Source organism: Rhinoderma darwinii, chromosome 9, assembly GCF_050947455.1.
Source record: "Rhinoderma darwinii isolate aRhiDar2 chromosome 9, aRhiDar2.hap1, whole genome shotgun sequence".
Taxonomy (NCBI): Eukaryota; Metazoa; Chordata; class Amphibia; order Anura; family Rhinodermatidae; genus Rhinoderma; species Rhinoderma darwinii.
Window position 1 is genome coordinate 19,595,077 of NC_134695.1, and position 24,527 is coordinate 19,619,603.

A 24,527-nucleotide genomic window follows, 5' to 3' on the forward strand; every position below is an offset into this window, starting at 1 on the left:
TGTCGTAGCTATAAGGGTCGCAGCGGTCGCAGTTGCCACACGGAGCGCTAATGATTTAATACATTTTCTGTGCCGTGGCGCCGGCACTTCCTTGTTATGGGCCAGGCTCCTTAGACATTACGGACACATCGTACACTCAGTGTACCATGTGACCGTGACGTCACGTGAAGGGTGTTCCAGCCAGCATGGAAGAGTCGTTGTGGGGGATCCTGGAAGACTCCAGGTGAGCTGCAGAGGGGTCCCGTAATGTACTGTATTGTGCTGTCTGTGTTTGCAGTGGAGAGAGGAGAGGGGGGCCTTTAAATTACAGCCCCCCTCTTCTCTCCACCACAAACTGCACAATACAATACATTACAAACTGTGGGTCGCGACCAGGGGTGGGATTAAAATTTTTAACAACAGGTTCCCTGTTTTTCGGACAAAGACATACGCGCCGTGGAAGGGGGGGTTTGGGTCACAGTGTTTTATGGTGTATCGCGCCATTGACAATGATTCTAATAATAAAATAAAACAATTACGATATTCCAAATACCCCATACATTAAAGTGGACTCTAAATAAAGAAATTCCCTGTCCAGAATGCTTTAGTGTGGATTGCCACACTATGTATATAATTACATAAGCGTACAGACCTACCCACACATTATATTAAACTCACCCATTACGTATAGGACTATATGCACGCATTCAATATCCTAAGCGTGCTCAGCCCATTTAGTTAGGCCGTGCACATGAGAAGGGTGGAGGAAAGTGTAGCGTGCGCAGTAAGCCGCAACAACTCTCCTGGCTAATGCACAGATCCGATGCCAGGAGCAAGCTCAGTACATACATACAGCACCAGAACAAAGCTCAGTACATATATACAGAGCCAGAACCAAGCTCAGTACAAATATACAGCACCAGAACCATGCTCAGTACATAAATACAACACCAGAACCAAGCTCAATACATAAATACAGCACCAGAACAAAGCTCAGTACATAAGTACAGCACCAGAACCAAGATTAGTACATATATACAGCCCCAGAACCAAGCTCAGTACATATATACAACACCAGAACAAAGCTTGGTACCTAAATACAACACCAGAACCAAGTTCAATACATATATACAGCACCAAAACCAAGCTCAGTACATATATACAGCATCAGAACCAAGCTCAGTACATATAGACCGCACCAGACCAAAGCTCAGTACATATATACAACACCAGAACCAAGCTCAGTACATAAATACAACACCAGAACAAAGCTCAGTACATATATACAGCACCAGAATAAAGTTCAGTACATATATACAACACCAGAACAAAGCTCAGTATATATACTAGTCCTTCTCAATGAATTAGAATATCATCAAAAGTTAATTGATTTCAGTAATTCAATTGAAATAGTGTCATATATTATATATTATATTGATTCATTACACACAGAGTGAATTATTTCCAGCATTTTTTTTCTTGTAATGTTGATGATTATGGTAACAGTTAATGAAAACCCAAAATTTAAGTCACTCGGAAAATGTGAATATTATACAAGCCCAAATTAAAAAAATTATTTTTAATACCGAAATGTTTTCCTACCAACAAGTATGTCCAGTATCTGCCCATAATAGTTGGTCGGTGCTCCTTTTGCATGAATTACTGCATCAATGGCGTGGCATGGAGGCGATCAGCCTGTGGCACTGCTGAGGTGTTATGGAAGCCCAGGTTTTATGATATCGGCCTTCAGCTCGTCTGCATTGTTGGGTCTGGTGTTTCATCTTCCTCTTGACAATACCCTATAGATTTTCCATGGGGTTTAGGTCAGATGAGTTTGCTGGCCAATCCAGTGCAGTGATACTGTGGTTATTAAACCAGGTATTGGTACTTTTGGCAGTGTGGGCAGGTGCCAAGTCCTGCTGGAAAATTAAATCACCATCTCCATAAAGCTTGTCAGTAGAGAGAAGCATGAAGTGTCCTGCTAGACGCTGCGCTGACTCTGGACTTGATATAACACAGTGGACCAACACCAGCAGATGACATGGCTCCCCAAACCATCACTGACTATGGAAATTTCACAGTGGACCGCAAGCAACTTGGATTGATGCCTCTTCATTCTTACTCCAGACTCTGGGACCGAGATTTCCAAATGAAATGCAAAATTTACTTTGTGAATTTTCCACAGTCAGTGATGAAGTAACCTGGGCTTCCTCAGCAGTACCACAGGCTGATCGCCCCATGCCACACCACATTGATAACACCTCAGCAGTGCCACAGGCTGATCGCCTCCATGCCACGCCGCATTGATGCAGTAATTCATGCAGAGTCGGAGCCCCGACCAAGTATTGAGGGCAGATACTGCACATACTTTTCAGTAGGATGACATTTTGGTATTAAAAATAATCTTTGAAATTGGGCTTATATAATATTTTCTGAGACACTAAATTTTGGGTTTTCATTAACTGTTCCCATAATCATCAACATTAAAAGAAAAAAATGCTGGAAATAGATCACTCTGTGTGTAATGAGTCTATGGAATATATGAGTTTCACTTTTTGAATTGAATTAACTTTTTGATGATATTCTAATTCATCGAGAAGGATTAGTATACAGCACCAGAACCAAGCTCAGTATATATATATATATATATACACTACCGTTCAAAAGTTTAGGGTCACTTAGAAATGTCCTTATTTTTGAAAGAAAAGCACAGTTTTTTTCAATGAGGATAACATTAAATTAATCAGAAATACACTCTATATATTGTTAATGTGCTAAATGACTATTCTAGCTGCAAACGTCTGGTTTTTAATGCAATATCTACATAGGTGTATAGAGGCCCATTTCCAGCAACCATCACTCCAGTGTTCTAATGGTACATTGTGTTTTCTAACTGTGTTAGAAGGCTAATGGATGATTAGAAAACACTTGAAAACCCTTGTGCAATTATGTTAGCACCGCTGTAAACAGTTTTGGAGTTTAGAGGAGCTATAAAACTGACCTTCCTTTGAGCTAGTTGAGAATCTGGAGCATTACATTTGTGGGTTCGATTAAACTGTCAAAATGGCTAGAAAAAGAGAGCTTTCATGTGAAACTCGACAGTCTATTCTTGTTCTTCGAAATGAAGGCTATTCCATGCGAGAAATTGCCAAGAAACTGAAGATTTCCTACAACGGTGTGTACTACTCCCTTCAGAGGACAGCACACACAGGCTCTAAACAGAGTAGAAAGAGAAGTGGGAGGCCCTGCTGCACAACTGAGCAACAAGACAAGTACATTAGAGTCTCTAACTTGAGAATAGACGCCTCACAGGTCCTCAACTGGCAGCTTCATTAAATAGTACCCGCAAAACGCCAGTGTCAACGTCTACAGTGAAGAGGCGACTCCGGGATGCTGGCCTTCAGGGCAGAGTGGCAAAGAAAAAGCCATATCTGAGACTGGCTAATAAAAGGAAAAGATTAATATGGGCAAAAGCACACAGACATTGGACAGAAGAAGATTGGAAAAAAGTGTTATGGACAGACGAATTGAAGTTTGAGGTGTTTGGATCACACAGAAGAACATTTGTGAGACGCAGAACAACTGAAAAGATGCTGGAAGAGTGCCTGACGCCATCTGTCAACCATGGTGGAGGTAATGTGATGGTCTGGGGTTGCTTTGGTGCTGGTAAAGTGTGAGATTTGTACAAGGTAAAAGGGATTTTGAATAAGGAAGGCTATCACTCCATTTTGCAACGCCATGCCATACCCTGTGGACAGCGCTTGATTGGAGCCAATTTCATCCTACAACAGGACAATAACCCAAAGCACACCTCCAAATTATGCAAGAACTATTTGGGAAGAAGCAGGCAGCTGGTATTCTATCTGTAATGGAGTGGCCAGCGCAGTCACCAGATCACAACTCCATAGAGCTGTTGTGGGAGCAGCTTGACCATATGGTACGCAAGAAGTGCCCATCAAGCCAATCCAACTTGTAGGAGGGGCTTCTGGAAGCATGGGGTGAAATTTCTCCCGATTACCTCAGCAAATTAACAGCTAGAATGCCAAAGGTCTGCAATGCTGTAATTGCTGCAAATGGAGCATTCTTTGACGAAAGCAAAGTTTGAAGGAGAAAATTATTATTTCAAATAAAAATCATTATTTCTAACCTTTGTCAATGTCTTGACTATATTCTCTAGTCATTTTGCAACTCATTCGATAAATATAAGTGTGAGTTTTCATTGAAAACACAAAATTGTCTGGGTGACCCCAAACTTTTGAACAGTAGTATATATATATATATATATATATATATATATATATATATATATATATATAAATAAAGTAGAGGAAAACACAGCACTCAATGCAAACTGAACATCAGGCCATGTGCACGTTACCAGTAGAAGGACGAATCAATTCCTTGGATAAGAATACCAAAAAGACAAAAGAGCAAGTAACAGCACCAGGACTTCAGCGTTGGGGAGATGTTGGTTTATTCACCACCAGGTGGAAGAATGAGCAACGTTTCGGTTCACACCTGAACCTTTCTCAAGCTCGAGAAAGGTTCAGGTGTGAACCGAAACGTTGCTCATTCTTCCACCTGGTGGTGAATAAACCAACATCTCCCCAACGCTGAAGTCCTGGTGCTGTTACTTGCTCTTTTGTCTTTTTGGTATATATATATATATATACATACATACAGGGCTGCCATCAGGAACTTCTGGGCCCCATACTGCCAATGAGTCTGGGCCCCCGCCCCCCTCGTTATTAGGAGGGGGGTGAAATGTAAAGGGAAGGGAGGTAGGGCACATTAAAAACAAAACTCTTTGGAGGAGCAGGGCAGAGACAGGAGGTGGGTGTCGGAGGGCAAACGGGAGAGACTAAGTGCCAGGGTTGGGAGAACTGAAGGTAGCAGTGGTAGCCAGGGGGGAGACGCAACCTCACAGGTGCTCTGTGGACTGACAGGGAAGAGACAAGAGACAGCGGCTCTGTGGGGGGCAAAAAGGGAAAGTGAGTGTGTGTGTGTGTGTGTGTGTGTGTGTGTGTGTGTGTGTGTAGGAGGGCAATATAAACAAAAATCATTGCACTGAAGCCCTATACACAGCAGAGTCACTCACCAAAATGTAGTCCCTAAGATTTCCCACCGCCACGGGCATGCCTGGATGATGCTTTTGCATTCTCTTCACACGCTGCACACACACATTATCTGTGTAAAAACCACACAACAAAATTAATTCAGACACCAAACCAGAAAAAAATTCAGATCCTAGACCAGACCTGTTAGGTAATTCAGACACCTTTCCACCAGACCCCTACCTGTGGCCAGAGTTTAGCATTTAGACTTTTATCTACAGGGGAGTGTGTGTGGCGCTATCTACAGGGGGCAGTGTGTGGAGCTATTTACAGGGGGGCTGTGTGTGGAGCTATTTACAGGGGGTTGTGTGTGGCACTATCTACAGGGGGGTGTGTGGCACTATCTACAGGGGGGTGTGTGGCACTATCTACAGGGGGGGGGTGTGGCACTATCTACAGGGGGGTGTGTGTGGATGAGAGGTTTCTTTGATCTCTGCCTTTATAGAGTGGGACTGCGGCTGTGTAATACAACCATTGCCCCGCCCCGCACGCGGTCAGCACGAGGAGATGCGGGCGGCGCTGCACTAATGAGCGGAGGTTCAGGCACTGAAGACAGAACATTTGGGGTTGTTTTGTAGTGCGCCCACCATGTTCTGTTTTCAGTGCCGCCGCTCATTAGTGCAGCGCCGCCCGCATCACATAATCCTGGCGGCGCACACATGTCAGGACTCCGGAGCAGGGCCGTGACTGTATTACACAGCCGCTGCCCCGCTCTCATACATTCATGCGGCCGCACAGCTTAGTATCGAAATACATGAAATAACGGCATCGAACCGTTTGGGGGTGCACGGTATCGAAACAGTATCGAAGTTTTGATGCATCGTGCATCCCTACTCAAGTGCCATCCTCCCTCCATTATTATCTCCTTCCCACTCTAGCATCCTTTCCCTCCCTTCCCAATGCCATCTCCCTGCCCCATTATCATCTCCCTGCCCCCATTATCATCTCCCTGCCCCCATTATCATCTCCCTGCCCCCATTATCATCTCCCTGCCCCATTATCATCTCTCTGCCCCCATTATCATCTCCCTGCCCCCATTATCATCTAACTCTACCCCATCCCCATAGAAAGAAAAATCTTCCCCACGTCTGTATTAGTTTACACTACAGCATAAGATTGTATCACTCTACAACGGCTCTTATCTCCTGTCCTGTGTAAACAGAGGGAGAATACAGGTTTATTGTCACATGTTACACAGGACGGGAGATAAGAGCCGTAGAGCTGATACAACTCTATGCTGCGGTGTTAACATAATACAGACGTGGGTAAGATATTTACTTTCTATGGGGGCAGGAGGAGATTTTTTCAGGAGGCTCCGGGCAGCAGCAGCAGCCGGACACAGATATTAGTACTCACTGAAGGCTGAGCTCATAACTCCCGCTGCTGTGATGTCTCCTCCCCACACGCTGTCACGCTGTTGTGGAGGAGGAGGGGCGGGCACATCTCACTCTCCAGCGGGCTCTTACGGTTTTATTCTGATGTAATGAACGGGCCCCTGCTTCGTGATGGGACCTGTTCCTTTCACCGAAATGAAATCGTAAGAGCCACACTGCTATGAGTATATTAATTCCAGTGGCAGAGTGCGGGCCCCTTTTTTTTAAATTTATGCCCGGGCCCCTCACTGCAGTACCCCCAGTATCCCCCTGATGGCGGCCCTGTATATATATATATATATATATATATATGTTTTGAGCTTGGTTGTTCTGATATACATGTACTGAGCTTGGTTCTGGGGTTGTTTTTATGTACTGAGCTTTGTTCTAGTGCTGTATATATGTACTGAGCTTGGTTCTGGGGCTGTATTTATGTACTGAGCTTGGTTCTGGGGCTGTATTTATGTACTGAGCTTGGTTCTGTTGCTGTATTTATGTACTGAGCTTGGTTCTGGTGAGTATATATGTACTGAGCTTGGTTCTGGTGAGTATATATGTACTGAGATTTGTTCTGATGCTGTATTTAACTACTAATGTAAAGGATCTGCCAGGCACAACTTCTGTGAATACGCCCATAGGTAATCAGTCTGCACCTGAGTCTATGTCTCTGAGACTGACTCCATCTTCCACCACTCAGGATGGCAGGCTTAGGAGTGGGAGAGCCTATCGCAGCCTGGCCAGACAGAGCTAGCTCCCGCCCTCTGTCTATTTATACCTGCCTTTCCTGTTCCTCCTTTGCTTGTGATTCTTCTCGTGTGGTTTCCTGGCCCAGATACAGCTTCTACTATTTGATCCTGCTCCATACTGACCCCGGCTTACTGACTACTCTCCTGCTCTGCGTTTAGTACCTCGTACACTCCTGGTTTGACTCGGCTCGTTTACCTCTCTTGTTGCTCACGGTGTTGCCGTGGGCAACTGCCCCATTTCCCTTAGCTTTGTGTACCCTTGTCTGTTTGTCTCGTGCACTTACTGAGCGTAGGGACTGCCGCCCAGTTGTACCCCGTCGCCTAGGGCGGGTCGTTGCAAGTAGGCAGGGACAGAGTGGCGGGTAGATTAGGGCTCACTTGTCCGTTTCCCTACCCCCATCATTACAACTGAGCTTTGTTCTGGTGCTGTATTTATGTACTGAGCTTGGTTCTGGAGTTGTATATATTTTCTGAGCTTTGTTCTGTTGCTGTATATATGTACTGAGTTTGGTTCTGGTGTTGTATATGTGTATGAGCTTGGTTCTGATGTTGTATATATATGTACTGAGCTTGGCTCTGATGTTGTATATATGTACTGAGCTTGGTTCTGGTGCTGTATTTATGTACTAAGCTTTGTTGTGGTGATGTATTTATGTACTGAGCTTTTTTGTTGTGCTGTATTTATATGCTAAGCTTGGTTCTGGAGTTGTATATACAGCTTCTCTTTGGTGCTGTATATAAGTATTAAGCTTGGTTGTTATGATGAATATAACTCCAGAACCAAGCTCAGTACATATATATATACAGCAGCAGAACCAAGCTCATACATATATACAGCACCAGAACAAATACAGCTCAGTACAGAGATAAATAGCAAATTTAGTTTAACCCCTGCCATATAAGTTTGTACGGAATAAAACTACAGCTCCCAGTATAGCCAGAACGATGGTAAGGATATGATGGGAGTTGCGTTTTTTAAAAAAAAGGAACAATACACACATCATCTCGCTGCAGATCATACAGTGACTACAGTACTGAGCAATAAATAAAATATTTGAAGCAGCACAAATCCCGATATCAGGAGCGGTGTCACGGTGTAAAATCAGACAAATCCAGTCTGACGTAATGTAATCCTCAGAAAAAACATGGTTGAACAGCAGCACATGTCTCCCAAATTTCAATCAATATATTCCTTTATTGGTCAAACATCCAGTAAAAAATGGCAACATTTCGACCCGTAACAAGTGGAAGTTTGAGAAAGACACTCCACTTGTTACAGGTCGAAAAGTTGACATTTTTTACTGGATGTTTGACCAATAATGGAAAATATTGATTGAAATTTGGGAGACGTGTGCTGCTGTTCAACCATGTTTTTTCTACTGAGCAGTCACAGGAAGAATAAATATTTACATTTAGTGACTCACCGTTGACGACTTCTCAGATTCGTTCTTTTTCACTTTACTTTTCCATCTGGTGCAGAGCTCTATGGTGCCTCCTGGCCATGACCCATTTCTGCGGAAATGGGTCAATATGCTCAATCAGATGTCTTCGGAAGATCACTTTTTTAACATTTCTGCACCTATAAACGAAGAGCAAGTACTTATGGTGCCGCACTCTATTCTCCTAAATATAATAGTATCATACACTGTATCCCCGAATATAAGGAGGCTACACACTGTGGCACTGAATATAATAGTACCATACACTGTACCCCTGATTATAATAGTACCATACACTGTACCCCTGATTATAATAGTACCATACACTGTGCCCATGAATAAAATTGTGTCAAACACTGTAACGTAATGCACCACACACAGTGCCCCATGTAGATAGTGCCCCTCATAGAGCCCCCTGTATATAGTGCCCCTCATAGAGCCCTCTGTAGATAGTGCTCCCAGTAGAGCCCTCAATTGATCGTTCTCCCCATAGAGCCCTCTGTAGATAGTGCTCCCCATAAAGCCTTCTGTAGGTAGTAGCGTTCCCTGTAGATAGTGCCCCATGTATCGTTCCCTGCAGACAGGGCCTACTGTAGCATTCCCTGTAGATAGTGCCCCCTGTGGCATTCACTGTAGCGTCCCCTGTATAATGCCCCCTGTAGATAGGACCCCTGTGGTGTTCCCTGTAAACAGAGCCCCCTGTGGCTTTCCCTGTAGATAGAGCCCACTGAGGCGTTCCCTGTAGATAGGTCCCCTATATAGTCCCCTGTAGTTAGTGTTCCCTATATAGTCCCCTGTAGTTACTGTTCCCTATATTGTCCCATGTAGTTAGTGTTCCCTATATAGTCCCATGTAGTTAGTGTTCCCTATATAGTCCCCTGTAGTTACTGTTCCCTATAGTCCCCTGTAGTTACTGTTCCCTATATAGTCCCCTGTAGCTACTGTTCCCTTTATAGTTCCCTGTAGCTACTGTCCCCTATATAGTCCCCTGTAGTTACTATTACTTATGTGTTGTCCCCTGTAGTTACTGTTACCTATTTATTTTCCCCTGTAGTTACTGTTCCTTATATAGTCCCCTGTAGCTACTGTTCCCTATATAGTCCCCTGTAGTTACTGTTCCCTATATAGTCCCCTGTAGCTACTGTTCCCTTTATAGTCCCCTGTAGTTACTGTTACCTATGTATTGTCCCCTGTAGTTACTGTTCTCTATATAGTCCCCTGTAGTTACTGTTCCCTATATAGTCCCCTGTAGTTACTGTTCCCTATATAGTCCCCTGTAGCTACTGTTCCCTTTATAGTCCCCTGTAGCTACTGTTCCCTATATAGTCCCCTGTAGTTACTATTACCTATGTATTGTCCCCTGTAGTTACTGTTCTCTATATATTCCCCTGTAGTTACTGTTCCCTTTATAGTCCCCTGTAGTTACTGATCCCTATATAGTCCCCTGTAGCTACTGTTCTCTATATAGTCCCCTGTAGCTACTGTTACCTATATTGTCCCCTGTAGCTACTGTTCCCTATATAGTCCCCTGTAGTTTATGTTCCCTATATAGTCCTCTGTAGTTACTGTTCCCTATATAATCCCCTATAGATAAGGCCCCCAACGCTGCCCACGGTAGAAGGAAAAAAACCACATTATATTCTTACCTGTCCCGTTCCCGCTCCAACCTCCAGCAGCGCCAGTCATCCTCCAGCGGAACAATGCAGCGGCGTGATGATGTCATCACCGACTGCATCATCACTAAAGCGCCGAATGGCGAGTCATCATGTGCTTCGCCAGGGCAGCGCTAGTGAAGTCAATTGCATCCGCGTCCTAAGGACGCGAATACAGTTGAGTGCAGGGGACCGGTTCTGGCTTCCCGCTTCACCCGCTTCTGCGAACCGGCTGTAATTTAAACAACCGGTTCAGGAGAAACGGGGCGAACTGCCCGGATCCGACCCCTGGTCGCGACCCCCTGGGAGTGTCGTGTGATAACCTCTGGGGGGGTCGCGAGTCACTCACCGAGGTCCCGGTTACAGTCAATTCTAGAGCAAGGAGCTGACGGCTTCTTGCTCCAACATTCACACTGCCCTGATCCATGAGCTGCTCGACGCAGACAGGCGCAATGTAGTGACGTCATCGCGCCAGTCTGTGCCGAGTCACACATAGCACGGACCAAAGAAGAAGCATCTCCTCCACCTGGCGTGAGAATGGGGATAGGTAAGTAATTTTATTATTTTTCTATTATGCACATATGGGGGCATTATACTGCGTGGGGAGCCCGATATTGCAGGGTTGGGGCATTGTCACAGTCTGTGGGTATGTGGACACACTAGGCCGCACCAACGTAGCGGGGAGGCAGCTGACCAAACAACAGAGCACCTAAGCAATACAAAGACCCGCACTAGGGTACCTGAATAGTCCAGACAGTAGCCAAGGCTTTAGCACGGATGGAGGTGGGTGCAGCAGGTTGCGCAAGATGTCGCAGATGACACTGTACATGGCTGATGACACTGGACGTGGCTGATGACACTGGACGTGGCAGGAGGCAGCAGGTGCAGTAGGACATGACTCCATCACTAACAGGCTCAGAAACAAGGACACAGCACGGGATAAAGGATACGGATAGCAGGGCACGGGAAACAACGGGAACAGAGTAATACTAAGGGACCATTTGCAAGACTGACATGGGAATACTAACAATGCTCAGGCAATGAGCAAAGGGGCAGGGCCCTTCCTATAGTCCAACGGAATCTTGGGCTAATTGATGATGATGATTCCCGTGTGCGCACTGGCCCTTTAAGGCCGGGCACGAGCGTGCACGCGCACCCTACGGGACGGTGAGCGCTGGCGTCTCCTGGTAAGGAGATGCGAGCCAGCGCTCACAGATCCATGGCTGTGGCTGCTGGGAAGTAAGTAATCCCGACGGTTCGCGGCCATAGACACTACAGGCATTATACTGTATGGGGGCATTATATTGTATGGTGGGTTGATATGGCGGGGTCATTATACTATATGGGGGCTGATATGGGGAGCATTATACTGTATGCAGGGCTGATATGATGGCAGCGTTATACTGTATGGGGGCTGATATGGGCGGCATTATACTGTATGGGGGCTGATATGGCGAGGGCATTATACTGTATGGGTAGCTCATATGGGGGCATATTATACTGTATGGGGAGCTCATATGGGGGGGAATTATACTGTATGGGGAGCTCATATGGTGGGCATTATACTGTAGCGGGGCTAATCTTGTGGCATTATATTCTTACCTGTCCTGTTCCCGCTCCAACCTCCAGCAGTGCCAGTCATCCTCCAGCGGAACAATGCAGCGGCGTGATGATGTCATCGCTGACTGCATCATCACTAAAGCGCCGAATGGCGAGTTATCATGTGCTTCGCCAGGGCAGCGCTAGTGAAGTCAATTGTATCCGCGTCCTAAGGACGCGAATACAGGTGAGTGCAGGGGACCGGTTCTGGCTTCCCGCTTCACCCGCTTCTGCGAACCGGCTGTAATTTTAACAACCGGTTTGGGAGAACCGGGGCGAACTGGCCGGATCCGACCCCTGGTCGCGGCCCCTTGGGAGTGTCGTGTGATAACCTCTGGGGGGGTCGCGAGTCACTCACCGAGGTCCCGGTTACAGTCAATTCTAGAGCATGGAGCTGACGGCTTCTTGCTCCAACATTCACACTGCCCTGATCCATGAGCTGCTCAACGCAGACAGGCGCAATGTAGTGACGTCATCGCGCCAGTCTGTGCCGAGTCACACATATTGTGGCATTACACTGTATGGGGGGCATTATACTGTATGGGGAGCTGTTATGGCGGGGGCATTATTCTGTATGGGGAGCTGATATGGGGGGCATTATACTGTATGGGGAGATCATATGGAGGGCATTAAACTGTATGGGGAGCTCATATGGGGGGCTGATATGTGGGGCATTATACTGTATGGGGGCTGATATGGGGGGCATTGAGTCAATGAAAAACGGCTCCAAAAACGGCTCAAGAAGTGACATGACCTTTTTACGAGGTGTTTTTTTACGTGGCCGTTTTTAAAACGGCTGCGTAAAAAATGCAGCGTGGGAACGGAACGCCGTTTTTCCAATTGAAATCAACATTCAGCACCCACATTTTCAGACATTTTTCAGGGCGATTATGGCCAGAAAAATGGCTGAAAATAGCCCGTGTGAACATACACTTAATGTGAGGCACATGGAGGCTCAAAATTCAGCACGCCACGTGCCTCACATCAGAAAATGGAATAACTTTTCTAAACTATTATTTTTGTTGGCAACGTATCGTTTTGGTATCGAGTATCGCAATACTATACAAAGTATCGGTATCGAAGTCCAAATTCCGGTATCATGACAACCCTAAATCAGAATGCTGCTTGCAATTTATTAGTGTAGATTAGATCGGGCTTCTACAAACAATACCTGCCATTTTTTGTGCCACATAAATATTCTTTTTGTTTTTTTAGGTCCAAGGTATTGCAAAAAATACTAAACTACTAATTATACCAAATGATAGCAGTCTTCTCATACAGCCTTGTGCAAATGGAACAGTAAAAGAAACGCCAAGTGTTCCATGCTTACAGCACGCAGCTGCCCGTCGGAAAGGTGAACTGAAGCAATGATGTATAAACTCATATGTTATGCATTAAAGGGTTTTCTTCAATTAGACACGCTAATAATGGCAGATAAACATAAGCCATATAGCCAACACACAAAATAAAAAAGGATAAAAAGAACCAAAACTTCAGCTCCCAGTCCAACATAGGACATTATCCCAGATTCACAAATATAAACATTGATAAACCACTTGGAAGTTTACTCCATCTTATATAATTAATGTTTTTTATTATTGTTATTATTATGTTTTTTAATCCAGGGAAGCAAAACAATTCTTGAAGGGGAGAATAATAATTGTGAGGCACCTAACTAATAAGAGCCATAAAATGTTTGTTAATTATGCACACAAAGATACTTAAAGAGATTGTATGAGATTAGAAAAAAGGTTCAAGTGAAAGGAGGTGAGCTGCACTAATAGATACAACCTATAAACAAGAGTGGCTCTGTTTATGGAAAAAAGCTAACCCTTTTTTTCAAATCTCAGATCTATTTAACATCTTCCCGCATTTGAATGTGCCATTATTTCCTAATTTGCAAACTTCTCTCCACAATAGGACGTAATGGTGCATCCAATAGATGGCACTGACACACGAGCTGTGACCACACCATCAGCAGTGGGTGTCGGATGTAATATACAACCAACATCCTGCTGCACCAGGCGGGATAGGAGGTAAACCTGATTTCGGCTATTAAACCTCTTGGATGTCGCAGTTAACATCGACTGCATCATCTCAGTTGCTAGACAGGGATGAGGCTCCCTCTGTGCTTTCATCAAGCAGGGTTGGAGCTGTTCTCTTCCAACAGTCCGAGGGCAAAAAAAAACAATAAAAACTATTCCATTGGAGACTGAGAAATACTTGCTTTGAAACTTGCCCTGTAGGAATTGTGACATCTATTTGAGGGTGCAAAATTTTCCGTCATTATCTTCACTGATCACAAAAATTTGGAGTTTCTCTAGTCTGCTCCAAGACATAATCCACGTCAAGCATGCTGGGAACTTTTCTTTCACAATTTGATTTAGTCCTGACGGCCGGAAAGAATTATAGAGCAAATGCTCATATTAGATCCACATATTATCAATCCAAATTGTATTCTGGCTGCTACTGATATTTCCCCTGTAATTCCTCTCAAAGGACGTTCCTTTGCACCTCCTGATCTCAGCCGAAAGAGTTTATTTTGGACTCATTCTTATTTGTTGTACTAAACTGTATCAGCGAATTACTGGTAGCCAGAATGGAGACAAGAAGTAAAATAGTTTGTTGCCTCCTGTAAAACCTGTGCTCAAACCATCAAGACTAGCGGAATTGGGTCTTCACCAGCCCCTGTCCATTCTATCTGAACCTTGGCTCTTAATGGACTTTATCACCAATTTGGCCTTCTGCTAAAGGATTTACTACCATCTGGGTATTGGTGGATCACTTCACTAAAATTGGCCATTTTGTACTGCAGTATGGCCTGCCCTCAGCTACGCTCAATTGCCGCTGATATATTTCAAGGAAATATGTCACATCCACGGTCTTCCTACTCGCATTGTCGCAGATCAGGGAGTACTGTCTGCTTCTAAATTCTAGCAGGCACTGTGTACAGCTTTAAAGATTTGTCTGGACTTTTCCTTTCCTTACCATCATCAGGGTAATGGTCAGATGGTAAGTATATATAAGATATGTCTTAAAACAGTATCTCCAAACCTATGCTAATACTCATCAGGGTAATTGGGCCAAGCTTCTACTAATAGGTGTGCCCAAACAACAAAATGTAAATGTTACTATACTTTTATTTTTGTTTGAATGTTGGTCAAAGTGTTAAGGATCTGCCAGGCACAGCTTATGTGTCTACGCCCATAGGTAATCAGTCTGCACCTGCTTCTATGTCTGTGAGACTGACTCCATCTTCCACCACTCAGGATGGCAGGCTTAGGAGTGGGAGAGCCTATCACAGCCTGGCCAGACGGAGCTAGCTCCCACCCTCTTTCTATTTATACCAGCCTTTCCTGTTCCTCCTTGCTTGTGATTCTTCTCGTTTGGTTTCCTGGCCCTGCTGCAGCTTCTTGAAATATTTGAACCTGCTTCATATTGACCCTGGCTTACTGACTACTCTTCTGCTCTGCGTTTGGTATCTCGTACACTCCTGGTTTGACTCGGCTTGTTCACTACTCTCCTGCTCTGCATTTGGTACCTTGTACACTCCTGGTTTGACTCGGGTCGTTCACCACTCTTGTTGCTCACGGTGTTGCCGTGGGCAACTGCCCCTTTTCCCTTGCTTCTGTGTACCCTTGTCTGTTTGTCTGTCGTGCACTTATTGAGCGTAGGGACCGTCGCCCAGTTGTACCCCGTCGCCTAGGGCAGGTCGTTGCAAGTAGGCAGGGACTGAGTGGCGGGTAGATTAGGGCTCACTTGTCTGTTTCCCTACCCCCATCATTACATAATCACAAGCCCATATACCTAGTCTACCCTGGTCCCTCACACTACTATGGACCCCCTTGAGACCCTGGCTCAGCAAATGCAGGGTCTCTCCCTACAGGTCCAGGCCCTGGCTCAGAGGGTCAACCAGCCTGATGCTACCATGGTAGTGCCCCTCACCTCTTGAACCCCACCTCAAGTTCCCTGACCGGTTCTCAGGGGACCGGAAAACTTTTCTCTCCTTTCGGGAGAGTTGTAGGCTCTATTTTCATTTAAAGCCCCACTCCTCAGGTTCTGAGAGCCAGCGGGTGGGTATAATTATGTCCCGGCTCCAGGAAGGGCCCCAAGAATGTGCCTTCTCCTTGGCTCCTGACGCCCCTGAACTTTCCTCCGTTAATCTTTTCTTTTCTGCTCTCGGACTCATTTATGACGAGACTGACAGGACTGCCTTTGCCGAGAGTCAGCTGGTGACCTTACGTCAGGGTAAGAGACCTGTTGAGGAGTATTGCTCTGACTTTAGGAAGTGGTGCGTAGCTTCTCGGTGGAATGACCCTGCCTTAAGGTGCCAGTTTAGGTTGGGTCTGTCGAACGCCCTGAAAGACCTGCTAGTTAGCTATCCCTCTTCTGACTCCCTAGACCAGGTTATGGCTTTAGCGGTACGACTTGACCGACGTCTCAGGGAACGACAACTTGAACGTTTTTTGTGTTTTCTCCTCTCACTCCCCCATGATGCCTCCCGAGGTTCCGTTGCTTCGTTCTTCCACGGAAGACTCGGAGGTACCTATGCAACGTGGGGCCTCCGTGTCCCCCCAACAACGTAGAGAGTTCCGCAGGAAGAATGGTATCTGCTTCTATTGTGGGGATGAGAAGCATCAAGTGAACACCTGTCCTAGGCGTAAGAATAAGCAGCCGGAAAACTTCCGCGCCTAAGTGATCATCGGGGAGGTCACTTGGGCGCACAGGTATTTCCTGTAAATATGAAACGTAATAAAATCTTGCTTCCCTTTCAGGTCTCTTTTGGTGGTAGGTCTGCTACCGGCAGTGCCTTCGTGGATTCAGGGTCTCTGCTAATATCATGTCTGTGGAATTTGCTATTTCTCTAGCTATGCCTTTGATTGATTTGCCTAAACCTGTCCCGGTAGTGGGTATCGACTCCACTCCTCTTGCTAATGGTTATTTTACACAGCATACCACTGTTTTTGAACTCCTTGTTGGCTCCATGCATTTGGAGCAGTGCTCTGTACTGTTGATGCAGGGATTATCGTCCGATTTGGTTTTAGGCCTTCCCTGGTTGCAGTTGCATAATCCCACGTTTGACTGGAATACTGGGGATCTTACAAAATGGGGTAATGAATGCTTGACGTCATGTTTTTCTGTTAATTCTATTTCTCCCCCTGAGGAGGTGAACATGCTACCTGAGTTTGTTCAGGACTTCGCTGATGTTTTCTCTAAGGAGGCCTCCGAAGTGTTACCTCCTCATAGAGAATACGATTGCGCTATCGATTTGGTACCAGGAGCTAAGCTCCCTAAGGGTAGGATATTTAATCTCTCTTGTCCCGAACGTGAAGCCATGAGAGAGTATATCCAGGAATGCCTGGCCAAGGGTTACATTCGCCCCTCTACTTCTCCGGTAGGTGCTAGCTTCTTCTTCATAGGGAAGAAGGATGGTGGTCTTAGGCCATGCATTGACTACCGTAACTTGAATAAGGTCACTGTAAGGAACCAGTATCCCCTTCCTTTGATTCCTGATCTCTTTAATCAGGTTCTGGGGGCCCAATGGTTCTCTAAGTTTGATCTACGAGGGGCGTATAACCTTATCCGCATCAAAGAGGGGGATGAGTGGAAGACTGCATTTAACACGCCCGAAGGTCATTTCGAATACCTCGTCATGCCCTTTGGGTTGTGTAATGCTCCCGCGGTCTTCCAGAATTTCATAAATGAGATTTTAAGAGATTACCTGGGGGTATTTCTTGTAGTGTACCTTGATGACATACTTGTGTTTTCCAAGGACTGGTCCTCCCACATTGAGCATGTCAGGAAGGTGCTCCAGGTCCTTCGGGAAAACAAACTGTTTGCGAAGACCGAAAAATGTGTGTTTGGGGTGCAGGAGATACCATTTTTGGGTCAAATCCTCACTCCTCATGAATTCCGCATGGACCCCGCCAAGGACCAGGCTGTGGCGGAATGGGTCCAACCTGCCTCCCTGAAGGCGTTACAGTGCTTCTTGGGGTTCGCTAATTATTACAGGAGATTTATTGCTAACTTCTCGGTCATCGCTAAGCCTCTTACGGATCTCACTCGCAAGGGTGCTGATCTCCTCCGATGGCCTCCTGAGGCTGTCCAGGCTTTTGAGGTCCTTAAGAAGTGCTTTATTTCGGCCCCGGTGCTGGTTCAGCCCAACCAAATGGAGCCATTTATCGTGGTGGTTGACGCGTCCGAGGTGGGAGTGGGGGCTGTCTTGTCCCAGGGTACCAGGTCCCTCACCCATCTCCGTCCCTGTGCCTACTTCTCCAGGAAGTTTTCGCCCACTGAGAGTAACTATGATATTGGCAACCGCAAACTTTTAGCCATTAAATGGGCATTTGAAGAGTGGCGCCACTTCCTGGAGCGGGCTAGGCACTAGGTAACGGTCCTTACCGACCACAAGAATCTGGTTTTCCTAGAATCTGCCCGGAGGCTAAACCCGAGACAAGCTCGATGGGCGTTATTTTTTACCAGATTCAACCATTTGGTTACCTATAGGGCTGGGTCTAAAAATATTAAGGCTGATGCACTGTCGCGTAGCTTCATGGCCAGCCCTCCTTTGGAGGAAGATCCTGCTTGTATTTTGCCTCCAGGTATAATCATTTCCTCTATTGATTCTGATTTAGTCTCTGAAATTGCTGCTGATCAAGGTTCAGCTCCTGGGAACCTTCCTGAGAACAAGCTGTTTGTTCCCCTGCAATTCCGGCTAAGGGTACCTAAGGAAAATCATGACTCCGCACTATCTGGTCATCCAGGCATCCTGGGTACCAAGCACCTCATTGCCAGAAACTATTGGTGGCCTGGGTTGCCTAAAGACGTTAAGGCCTACGTCGCCGCTTGTGAGGTTTGTGCTAGGTCCAAGACTCCCAGGTCCCGACCAGCGGGCTTACTACGTTCTTTGCCCATTCCCCAGAGACCTTGGACCCATATCTCCATGGATTTTATCACCGATTTGCCTCCATCTTAAGGCAAGTCGGTGGTGTGGATTGTAGTAGACCGCTTCAGTAAGATGTGCCACTTTGTGCCCCTCAAGAAACTACCCAGTGCTAAGACGTTAGCTACCTTGTTTGTCAAACACATCCTGCGTCTCCATGGGGTCCCTGTAAATATTGTTTCTGACAGAGGGGTACAATTTGTTTCTTTGTTTTGGAGAGCCTTCTGTAAAAAGTTGGAGATTGATCTGTCCTTCTCCTCTGCCTTCCATCCTGAAACTAATGGCCAAACTGAGAGGACTAATCAGCCTCTAGAACAATATTTAAGGTGTTTTATCTCTGACTGTCAATATGATTGGGTCTCATTCATTCCCCTCGCCGAATTTTCCCTTAATAACCGGGTCAGTAACTCATCAGGGGTCTCCCCCTTTTTCTGTAATTTTGGGTTTAATCCACGGTTCTCCTCCGTTTCACCTGGTAGTTCCAACAATCCCGAGGTAGAGGTCATTCATCGGGAACTGTGCACAGTCTGGGCCCAGGTTCAGAAGAACCTAGAGGCGTCCCAGAGCATACAAAAAACTCAGGCAGATAGAAGACGTTCTGCTAACCCCTTGTTTATGGTCGGGGATCTGGTGTGGCTATCGTGAAAGAACTTGCGCCTTAAAGTCCCGTCCAAGAAGTTTGCTCCCCGGTTTATAGGGCCGTACAAGGTCATTGAAGTCCTCAATCCGGTCTCCTTCCGACTGGAGTTGCCCCCATATTTTCGAGTACACGACGTGTTTCATGCCTCCCTCCTTAAACGCTGCTCCCCGTCCTTGGCTCCCTCGAGGAAACCTCCTGTCCCCGTTCTCACCCCTGAAGGGGTAGAATTCGAGGTGGCCAAGATTGTGGACAGCAAGATGGTCCAAGGCTCCCTCCAGTACCTGGTCCATTGGAGAGGATACAGGCCTGAGGAGAGGACTTGGGTACCCGCCCGGGATGTTCACGCTGGGGTATTGGTCAGGAGGTTCCACCTTCGTTTCCCCAATAAACCAGGTCCATCTAGAAAGGGTCCGGTGGCCCCTCATAAAAGGGGGGGTACTGTTAAGGATCTGCCAGGCTCAGCTTCTGTGTCTACGCCCATAGGTAATCAGTCTGCACCTGCTTCTATGTCTGTGAGACTGACTCCATCTTCCACCACTCAGGATGGCAGGCTTAGGAGTGGGAGAGCCTATCACAGCCTGGCCAGACGGAGCTAGCTCCCGCCCTCTGTCTATTTATACCTGCCTTTCCTGTTCCTCCTTGCTTGTGATTCTTCTCGTTTGGTTTCCTGGCCCTGCTGCAGCTTCTTGAACTATTTGACCCTGCTTCATATTGACCCTGGCTTACTGACTACTCTTCTGCTCTGCGTTTGGTTTGTCGTACACTCCTGGTTTGACTCGGCTTGTTCACTACTCTCTTGCTCTGCGTTTGGTACCTTGTACACTCCTGGTTTGACTCGGCTCGTTCACCACTCTTGTTGCTCACGGTGTTGCCGTGGGCAACTGCCCCTTTTCCCTTGCTTCTGTGTACCCTTGTCTGTTTGTCTGTCGTGCACTTATTGAGCGTAGGGACTGTCGCCCAGTTGTACCCCGTCGCCTAGGGCGGGTCATTGCAAGTAGGCAGGGACTGAGTGGCGGGTAGATTAGGGCTCACTTGTATGTTTCCCTACCCCCATCATTACAAAAGCATAAGTTCTGTGTAATTGTAGTCTGGTGCTGCCACCTTCTGGCCAAACTACAATAGTATTTAATATTGTGCTGTTGTATGTTATGTACATAGGACCTATGGTCACATAAGCAGGATGTGCACAGGTCTTTAAGTGTTATGCAGGCTGTGCAAGTGCTCCCTTGGCGGCGGAGAGGTGTGGCAGGTCTCTGAAATTTAACTGCGTAGTTTGTGGAACGTGGAGGCGTGGGTACAAACACTGTTGGGTGTATGACTGTGGGGAGAAAATGAGGTGCCTGTGAGTGATCGGGTCGCAAAAGGTAAGTGGGCCAGAGACATTGTGACTTGAACAGGTTTTTAGCATCTGAGACTGCAGAAGTTAAAGGAGCACCACGTGACCTAAGAGACAGATGGACAGAGGCTGAATGTGCGATTCTGAGTGGGAGTCACAAGGAGTAAGCAAGGACTGATTGGCTGCAGAGTGCCACCGCAAGTAAAAGAGTATCAGAGATCTAAGAAGGTACCAAGCAGTGTGAAGGAATCATTCTATCCCTACTTAGGCCATCTGTGCGCATTGCGCTGAGGAGCTACTGCCAGAGACTGTGAGAGAGCATTTAAAGTGGAAGTCATCACAGCCAAGCAGTGTAAATAGTTTTTTTGAAAAGACTGTAACTAATATTTGTGCCTATCTTGGGACCAGCAATAGTTTTGTGCCTAAGTGAATAACCACCACCAATCTGCCAACTGCCACTGACATTGTACATAAGAAAGCAACTTTTTAAGGTTTGTGCTCTCTTTAACTGTATAAGAGACTGTAACCAAAAGCTTGTTTAACTGTGCATATATTTGAAGCCATCAAGCTTGCAGTACTGAGTAAAAGTTTAAGGGTATCTTCACATGGCTTATTTTCGGCCGTTTTTCAGGCCGTATACGGCCGAAAAAAAGGCTGAAAAATCAGAGACAGAACGCCTCCAAACATCTGCCCATTGATTTCAATTGGAAAAATGGCATTCTGTTCCACGAAAAAGAAGTGCACTGTTTTTCATTGACTTTTTCAACAGCTCCAAAAACGGGCGTAAAAAACTACGTGAAAAATGCGAGTTGCTAAAAAAACGGCTGAAAATCAGGAGCTGTTTTCCCTTGAGCTCTTGTATTTTCAGACTTTTTTTTAGTAAGCGTGTGCACATAGCCTAAGTCATCAGGTAAATCTCCATTTGAGACGATCTACGGTCGGTCACTTACCTGCTGTTGTAGAGGTTTACAATAGTCTTCTGGACATCTGGACGGTCTTCCACAAGAACTTGGAGGCTGCTGCTGCTAAAGCCAAAAGGGGTGCTGCTAAGCACCAATGTCCAGGTCCCAACCTTGTTCCTAGGGAGTCTGGCATTCTACAAATAATATCAAACTTAAAGGAGTTTTCCGAGACTTTTATATGATTGTCTATCCATAGGATAGGTCATCAATATCAGATTGTTGGGGGTCTGACTTCTGGCACCGCCACCAAACAGCTGACTGAAGGGGCCAAGGCTTATCCCTACTTTACCAGGTACAGCGCCATACACATCCATAGTGGATGGTATCACCTGGAAAGAACGCTTAAAAAATATTTTTATTTTATTAACTCTTTAAAATGAGCTACTCAAGCCAATAATTTCTATAGCTACCAGGATAACCGGGTAGGTAGGACTAGATAAGAATGCCAACATATTGGTTTGAATTGTAATGAAACTACTCCAAATATCTAGTAAAAACATATAAATTCTGTCCCTACCTGGACTAAATAGCAAAGTGTGCATTCACACCGAGTAAAGATCTGATACCTAGCAGCAGAGTGTATGTGCACACGAGAATTTTACGTTTGAAAAGACAGACAGTTTTCAGGAGAAAACAGCTACGTCGTTTCAGACGTAAAAGCTCCTCCTCCGTCTTTGACGCCCATAATTTTGAGCTGCTCTTCATTGACTTCAATGAAGAATGGCTCAAATTACGTTGCAAAGAAGTGTCCTGCACTTATTTGCCGAGGCAGTAATTTTACGCGTCGTCGTTTGACAGCTGTCAAACGAAGACGCGTAAATGACAGGTTGTCTGCACAGTACGTCGGCAAACCCATTCAAATGAATGGGCAGATGTTTGCCGACGTATTGTAGCCCTATTTTCAGACGTAAAACGAGGCATAATACGCCTCGTTTACGTCTGAAAATAGGTCGTGTGAACCCAGCCTCAGTAATAAAAACGCAGCACCTGCGACACAGTGTGCATTCACACTGAAATGAGCCACAGCACCTAAATTCCCTGTGCATTAACGCCCATGACGCACAGTGCAGCACCTCAAGCAGTATCGTGCATTCACACTAACAAGGGACTGTATATTTAAACAAACGTGTGCATTCACACTAGATGAATATAATATACCAAGTGTGCATTTACACCAACTAAATAGGGTATATTAAGTGTGCACTCACACTAGTCAGCAATATCTACAACACAGAGTACTTTATCGCTGAGATGAGCATCAGCACATGCAGGTAGTGTGCATTCACAGTCCTCAATTCAGCGTAACACCTATATTGATAGTGTGCATTCACACCAGATAAATATTGTCCACCTGATAACAAGAGTGTGCATTCACACTAAACAAAGATTGAACGCCTAACGCGTTTCCACGTCCTTGTTTTATATAGAACATTTCTTCAGAGGCATGTATATTGAGACAGGGCAGATTAGCACATCAGTTTTTTGTGCAGTATTGTCTTTCCGCCCTGTGTCTGCTAGAGTTTTTCTCCCAACAGCACGGTTCTGGTATCTGACCGCCGTTACTGCACAAAAATCTGATGTGCTAATGTGCCCTGTCTCAATATACATGCCTCTGAAGAAAAGTTAATAAAAAAAAATATATTTTTTAAGTGTTCTTTCCAGGCGATACCTTCTACTTTGAGTCACGTGAACGCAAAAATTTCAAAAATGACATTTCTTTATACACATCCGTAGTGGCTGTACCTGGGGTTGCAGCTCAGACCTGATCACTTGAACGGGATCGGGCTGCCGAGAGCTGCAATCCCAAGCACAGCTGCTACGGCTTTGTATGGCGCTGTGACTGGTTAACTACGAAGAAGCTATGGCATTTGTCGCTGCGGCCCTTTGAGTCAGCTGGATAATGAAGGTGCCGGAAGTCTGACCCCCACCGATCTTTTTTTGATGACCTATTCTAAGGATAGGCCATCAATATAGAAAACCCCTTTAAAGTTAAATTTGATAGACTTGCTTCATGTTTTATTGGGCCCTTTCAGGTACAGTACTTAAGCAGATTAACCAAATTACCGAAGTGGCCTTCTTCTCCCCGGATTCCTAATAGTTTCCATATGTCTCTTCCTCGATCCCTGGTAAATAATAGGTTTTCCACTAAGTTCAGGATTTCTTCTACCTCTGGTCTCAAATTCTCATCAGCTTTTGAAGCTGAGCAAATTCTGAATTGTAAGAAAATATGTGGAAATCTTTATTATCTAATTGACTGGAGGGAATATGGTCCTCAGGGAGAACCTCAGGAGGATGTTTAGGCCCCACAGCTGGTCAAGGAATTCCTCTCAAGCCTCTTGGAATCCCTCTCAGAGGATAAGCTCTGAGACGGGGGTACTGTTACTTACCATACTCCGTTCCTGCAGCAAGTCCCCTCCAGCCGACGGCCGTGTCTGAATGCTTCTTTCTTTCCTACAATGGCATCTATCTTCCGCCAGAGCTCTGCTAGATTGGGCCGTGACTCTTCTTCTCTGCTGGCAGGTGGTTGCCAAAGCAACCGGCAATAGAAAATGACACGTGGCCTATTTAAAGGATACTCCGGCTTGTGCACATTGCCTGCAAATCAAGATACATCCTTTGTCCTACTATTGTTCCTATTGCATTTAAACTCTGGTCTAGACTCCTGGTTCTGACCCTGATCTTGACCTCAGTCTTGTTCCTAGTTTGCGCGTGTCTTTTGTCCCTTGTATTTGCCACCTGGTTCC

At 45.7% G+C, this 24,527-nt stretch overlaps 1 protein-coding gene across 4 annotated transcripts in view; it reads left to right on the top strand.

Annotated features, from left to right (window-relative positions):
* Nucleotides 1-24,527, top strand: part of LOC142660280 (sperm-specific sodium:proton exchanger-like) — a 216,709-nt gene that overhangs the window by 149,275 nt on the left and 42,907 nt on the right. For 2 of the 4 annotated variants that reach the window (XM_075836867.1, XM_075836868.1), the window contains exon 20: nucleotides 13,118-13,256. The exons of the other annotated variants lie outside the window; for them this stretch is intronic. In XM_075836867.1, coding sequence (XP_075692982.1) covers nucleotides 13,118-13,256 — 139 coding nt within the window. The remainder of the gene's footprint in view (nucleotides 1-13,117; nucleotides 13,257-24,527) is intronic. 4 annotated transcript variants of the gene reach the window in all.